Genomic DNA, 7,026 nt, shown 5'->3' with positions numbered 1-7,026 from the left:
CATAACTTTCAGTAAAATGGGTCCCTTTTAATGAAAATTTATACAAATCCCTTTCAAACAGCATAGATTACGGTTTTAAAGAAATTTGTGGGGAAAATTTTTGCGGGGATTTTCCCCATTTTTTTTTAACCACAGCCTTCAAAATGATGGGGTTGGCGGGAGGCATCTTTGTTTGAAAAAATTTTTGAAAACTGTTTTTTTTACAAACCTCCCCCCTCCCTCATCATCCCACTCCGAACCTATTTTGGCCAATTTTGTTTTGCATTTCAAAACCATGGGAAGAACATTTTCGGTAAAAATATTTTTTTTTAATTATTAATATTTTCAGAGGGAAAAGTGATTGATTTAAGGGCGATTTGGCTGTTGCTTCTCGCACATCCAACAATAATCCTCCACGTTTCTTTATCACTCCCGCATGTATTGATGTTTTTCAGTATTTTTCCCCATGAATACATTTATATGCTATAAAAAAGAAAATTCGAGAAATTATGAATTTTTTGCAACCCCACTCCCTGTCCCCGATTGTTTCTGCTTAGAAATTAAAATATTGGAGAGCCTGAGGTCATTGCTGGCATTTATCCACAGTGATTTTTTTTAATTGCGGAGATCTCCTTGCATAGTAAGTGACTTGATCTGAGATCGTGTGCTGAAACAAAAACAATTTCAGCGTGGAAGATATTTGTAAGCCATTCAAGAACACACAAAAACCGTTAGTTTCACTTCAACGTTTAAATTCAGTTTGTGTCAAAATAATTTTGTCGCTTTGAAACCGCGACCTGTTCACTGACAAAATTTCACAAAAGTGATGCAGCACGAAGTTTTGTCAGTGAACAGGTTGCGATTTCAAAGCGACGGTAGGGGGTAACAATTTAGATTACAATTTATTTTGTTGTTTTTCTTCCACCAATGGACCACACGCGTGTTACTTCGGCATCATCATTCTATAAAATGTTTTTACTGAGAGAAAAATATTGAAAATAATATCACTACATGTGAGAGTGAAATGGGAAAATGGCCAAAATCGGTCCGGATAGCTATTATTGTAAGGCTTATAGCGTTCCAGACAGCCATAACAACAAAATCACTTTAAAATTGTTTTACAAAAATTATACGGGTATTTTTTCTTTTTTTTTTTTCACTCAATAAATAATGTTTTTACATTACGTACACATTAATAGAATAAACTGTCGGTTTTCCAAATAACGAATTAAAACTTGAAATGAAACATTAAAAGAGAAAGTGAGACATTACGAATAAAAATGGAATACTCCGCAGTGAATGCAATGAATATTTAAATTTGTGAAGAATTGGATGCAGTGAATGCAATGAATATTTAAATTTGTGAAGAATTGGATGCAGTGAATGCAATGAATATTTAAATATGCGAGGAGTCAAAAAAATTCAATAAACTTGAGAAAACGAAATTATAGGAAATTTCTGCGAATATGGATTTATAAAAATATTTCCAGACGGTCAACCCTCTAATAATTGCTTTCTTTTAGTACTTTTAGCGATTGCTTTCAACGCAATTGGTATTGTATCTTTTAGAATAAACACACACACAGACACACACACACGCACGCACGCACACGCACACACACACACACACACACACACACACACACACACACATATATATATCGGTTTGTGTACGTACACACACCGTCCCTCTCTTGTCTGCTTTACCACGTGAAGTATATCATGGAATTAATTGCTGTCGTTGCCTAACCAAACAATCCATCTAACACGAACTGACCAATGGAAGTCTGAATATTCTCATCTAGAAGCCGCTATATTTTTTAGTTTTTAAAAATTCCCTTCATTCTGATCTCGCACAGCTGAGGATGTGGACGCGTTGTTGTTGTCGTTGTTGTTGTTGTTGTCGTTGTTGTTGTTGTTGTCGTTGTTGTTGTTGTTGTCGTTGTTGTTGTTGTTGCGACCAATGTTTTTTTATTAAGCCCCGGCTTGACCAATATTCTTTCTGAGAGGAATTAAGCTGGAATAAACTGCACAGAAACCGGTTGTGTGCTTGCATGTGTATATATGTGTGTGTGACTCTGTGTATGTTTGTGTGTGTATGCATTCATGTGTGTGTATGAGCGTGCGCGCATGCATGTTTTTATTGTATCCTTTTATGTCCTATCATTTCTCAGTTCAAGAAATATGGAAACAAACAGAATAAATTTCCATTGAAGCAAGTATTTGTGCTACAGCATGGACACTTTTCAATGAATGAAACCAATAAAAGAATGAAAGAATAGAAAAGGGCATGATGTCATAGATTCTAAGGAAAATAATTACTCTCACCTAAATTTCTTTTCAGTGAATCTGAAATAATATAATTTTAGAAATAGAAAAAAATATCACTCTCCATTTTTTCGCTATAAATTCTGAATTTTTCTTGCAGCCAAAGAAGGAAAATTATCTCAGATTGTTTAAATTCAAAAGCGAATTAAAGAAAAGTCAAAATGTTACAAACTATGAGTGAAATTCTTTTAAAACAAAACTTCAACCGAAATATATAGTAGTTGTTTTGATAACATGTTTCTACGAGTTAATTACGATGTTATATTACTTCTAACATATGTATTTTTTTCTCTTTCAGGTACATTGGAATTATTCACCCGTTTGAAGCACATATTGTGTGTAACCGGAGACGTATCATCTGTGTGATATGCATAGTGTGGTTCATATCTTTGGTGACGGGTTTACCACCGCTTCTCTTCAATACGGTGATGCATGACAAGTCAAAGGATTCAGTTGGTTTCTGTCGCATGCGATTTCCAACAAATTCCTTTCTTTATTTCATGATTTATAAATTTGGAGAGTTTTTCTTGTATTATTTCGCTCCCTTACTTTTACAAATGGTTCTTTATTGTATCATTACAAAACAATTGTTTCTTGGTAGTGAACATCTACACAGGCCTGTTGTAATGACTTGGACGGAAACCGGAAGTCGAACCGAGCGCTCTTCTGATGCACTTCAAGCGCGAAAGGGAGTTGTGAAAATGCTTATCATAAGTGTATTGGTCTATTTTATCAGTTACTCACCCATCGAGATTATGCTGTTCTATAAAATGATATCGCCTCATGCGTTCAAAGACCACTGGTCTTACCACGTAATTGCCATTGTTATCGCTTATGTCAATTCGTCCGCTAACCCGATACTCTACAGCATCTTCAGCCAGAATTTCCGTCGACGTTTCAATGCCATACTATGCGGCCATGAAGAGAAAAACCGACACATGACAGCTACCTCAACAAATTCCCGCATGTGGCGCCTCACAAGTCTCAGGTCAGCTACAACAGAAGTGTGACGGACAGTTCTCGTCCTTGTTATTGTACATTCTAATTTTTGATTCCTTAAATGTATTTTCATTTCATTTTGGGGTTATTCTTTTTTATTTAATTTAACGAATACCTAGCTTTGTAGGGTGTGTGTGTGCGTGAGAGATAGACAGACACTCAGACAGACAGACAGAGAAACAGAAACAGAGAGATTTGTTTCATATTTATATGATAGCTCAGTGGTTAGAGCGTGGGGCTCACAATCATGAGGTAGTAAGTTCGATTCCCGGACCGGGTTGTGTTCTGTTTTCTTGAGCAAGACACTTCATTTCACACTGCTCCAGTTCACTCAGCTGCAGGAATGAATTGCGACGTCACAGGTGCCAAGCTGTATCAGCCTCTGTCTTTCTCTTGGATAACGTCGGTGGCGTGAAGAGGGGAAGCTGGTATACATAGGCGACTACCGGACTTGTGCCTCGAAGGGTAACTTTCTAGGTGCAATCCCATGGTCATTCATGACCGAAGGAGATCTTTTATATGACTTAGTCAAGAGGAGGGAAAAAAAGCAAATGAAATTTTTCACGGGATGGAGCGCTCCGATAATGGTAGATCGTAGTTCGATCTTCAGACAAAAGAACGAGTATGGGTTATTGCCAAAGAGAAAATTCTGCAAAAAGCTTTCGGTAGCCGGCTCATCGTTTTTAAACGGATTATGGATTTAGTCTACAACTCAATTATAGAAGTCTCGTCTAACAAATTTCACTCACAAGCATTTTTGGTCAAGCTGAAAGTATGAAAGAATATGTAGGTACTCGAGGTATTCAAGGATCGAACATGAACTGACGTTACTGAGCTCATTCAAACTGCTCATGATTTTTGAACAAGGCATGAACGTCGAAATTTCTCATTTTTTTTTTTTTCATTTCTAAAATGTAAGGCCTTAGAACCTCATCAAAATAAATCAACGCAATTGTGAATGTGCGTGTGTGAGTGTGTGTGTGTGTGTGTGTGTGTGTGTGTGTGTGTGTGTGTGTGTGTGTGTGCGCGAGAGAGAGAGAGAAAGGGAGAGGGAGAGAATGATTACATTCAATATATAAATATATATATATAAATTTAATAAATGGAGTAATACGCATATGTTAAATGAATTCTTTTATTTCCAACATATGTTTCGAAGATTACAAATGGTTCCTTCCAAAGGAATAAGTGATGTTGATAAAGATGTAATCTTCTCTTCAGGGAAATACATAGGAACCAGCTTAACCGCAAGACATTTTTAAGACTATTTGTAATCTTCGAAACATATGTTGGAAATAAAAGAATTCATTTAACATATGCGTATTACTCCATTTATTAAATTTTTATATTTACTCAATTGCCCAAAATAACAGGGAGTTTTCAGGTAGAAATACAACAAACCCTACTCCCCATATCCTAACCCAGATACCTTATTCCACTTATTTCTAACTATTGTGTCCTAAACTTTATAGTAGGGTGTCGACAAAGTGTGGGCCGCAAGCCAAATCCACCTTTATTGAATATATAATGCTGCATGCTAAAATTGTTTTTATTTACCTTTAGTTCCATAACAACAACTTTCGCCCTCATTTGCTGGGTTTCATTTCTACAGAGGCCTCAAATGATTCAATGCTTTTATACGAATACAAAAAAAAAAGAAGTGAAATCTTTCGTTTGATAAAAACTCAGTTTCCCCAGATACGATAAACCGTAACAGTTTTCACAAGAATGGAGCAAGAGGAAAGAATAGAGTCTCATAGGTTATCGCAATACAGTTTACGTGAGAGGAGGCAAGCTGGCAGAAACGTTAGCACGACGGGCGAAATGCTTAGCGGTATTTCGTCTGGCCTTACGTTCTGAGTTCAAATTCCGCCGAATTCGGGGTCGATAAATAAAGTACCAGTTGAGTACTGGGGTCGATCTAATCGATTGGCTCCCTCCCAAAAAATTCCGGGCCTTGTGCCGAGAGTAGAAAAGAATATAGTTTACATGAATAAAGCGATGAGCTGGCAGAATTAAGACGCCGAGGAAAATGCCTAGCGGCATTTCGTCTGTATTTATGTTCTGAGTTCAAATTCTGCCACGGTCAACTTTGCTTTTCATCCCTTCGGGGTCGATAAAATAAGCACCAGTTGAACACTGGGGTCGATGTAATCGACTAGCCATTCCCCACCACCCCAGCCATAATTGCTGGCTTTGTGCCAAAATTTGAAATCAGTATAGTTTATATGAATTATGGATTCTAAGAAAGGAGAGAGTGACAAAAAAATACTTATTTGTCTTTTGAAGAAAACTGGCAAAATGGCTTTTTGCTAGATTCACTCCGAAGCCTCCCTCTCTCTCTCTCTCTCTCTCTCTCCCAAACACATCCAGACACACACAATTCATCATCATCCACCCCTAGACCTATTCTATCTAGTTCTCGGACTCATCGGGCCGGGTCAGTTATCCAGTTTCCAAGGCAAGTAAGTAACCGAGATCACTGCATAACCCCTAAACAGGACACCAGTCTGTCACAGGGTTACTCGTCTACAGATGAGTGGACGGCAGCAACGTGAAATGAAGTGTTTTGCTCAAGAATACAACGCACCGCATGGTCTACGAAACGAAACCACGATCTTGCGTTCGTGAGCGCCGACCCCAACCACTAACCTAGCTAAAAATATTTTAAATCTTCACTGCATGCTTTGTCATACATGACATGCAGTGAATCGATTTTTACATCATTAAACGTGTGGTGATTCCTTCATTACAACATGTAACGTTTAAGATAAAATGTTTAAAACAAGCTGCTTCTATAGCTTTGTTTGAGCGTAATTTCTCATTTTTTTGTTCTTTTTATTCGCTTTGGCTCACAAGATAGAAAAACATTTCCAGATCGACACTCCCCACAAAAAGTGTACCGATTTCTATAATGTATTTTTCCGAATTCTTCTTCCATCTTAAAATTGCTTCACTACTTAAGTTCCCCCCATCCGCCACTAACTACTAACCTACCTTCATAAGTTCGAACTATCATCTGTATTGGGCTACAGACGATGCTCTTGCTTCTCAGAACAAAATCATTAAGCAAATAGTTATCCAATATTTTAATATGTCAATATGTTTATATATGAACAACAGAGAATGTGATGGATGATTAAATACAAAGAAAACTATATAAACTATTCCACGTTACAAGTAGATTAAAAATTGAAATATAGTAATTGTGGTTTTGGGTTTCAAGTCTAAGTAATCATCAGACAAATTAAGTCAAACTATTGTATCTTTTTCTCTAATTGTGTAATGTGTAACCAATCATTTACTGTACGTGTGTATATCTTTTTAATAAACATGTGAGAATAGCATTTGTATTTTGAAATTGTATTTATATTTGTAATTCAGTATGTATATATATATATATATATATATATATATATATATATATATATATATACAACAATTAAGAATGGACAGCTCAAAACAGTACTACACTCGTTTCAATAGCATGATTATTTATTTAACAATTGATAGTGCATTACATAACATCACGTAATTCTACTAGCGCAGACGTGCTGTGTAGTAAGAAGCTTACTCCCGAATCACATGGTTCCGAGTTCAGTCCTACTGCGTGGCACTTTGGGCAAGTATCATCCACGATAGCCTCAGACCAACTAAAGCCTTGTGAGTGGATTTGGTAGACGGAAACTGAAAGAATCCCGTCGTATATGTGTGTTTGTG

General features: G+C 36.7%; 1 protein-coding gene across 1 annotated transcript in view; it reads left to right on the top strand.

Annotated features, from left to right (window-relative positions):
• LOC106882017 (neuropeptide receptor 15) overlaps positions 1–6,653 on the top strand; it is a 303,605-nt gene extending 296,952 nt beyond the window's left edge. Inside the window, exon 2 of the mRNA XM_052972120.2 lies at positions 2,606–6,653. Coding sequence (XP_052828080.1) covers positions 2,606–3,317 — 712 coding nt within the window. The 3' untranslated portion in view covers positions 3,318–6,653. The remainder of the gene's footprint in view (positions 1–2,605) is intronic.
• Positions 6,654–7,026: the final 373 nt, after the last annotated feature.

Source organism: Octopus bimaculoides, chromosome 12 (genome assembly GCF_046866305.1).
Source record: "Octopus bimaculoides isolate indiv1 chromosome 12, ASM4686630v1, whole genome shotgun sequence".
NCBI lineage: Eukaryota > Metazoa > Mollusca > Cephalopoda > Octopoda > Octopodidae > Octopus > Octopus bimaculoides.
The sequence above is the reverse complement of the archived record's forward strand: the minus strand, read 5'-3'. Positions and strand labels throughout refer to the sequence as shown.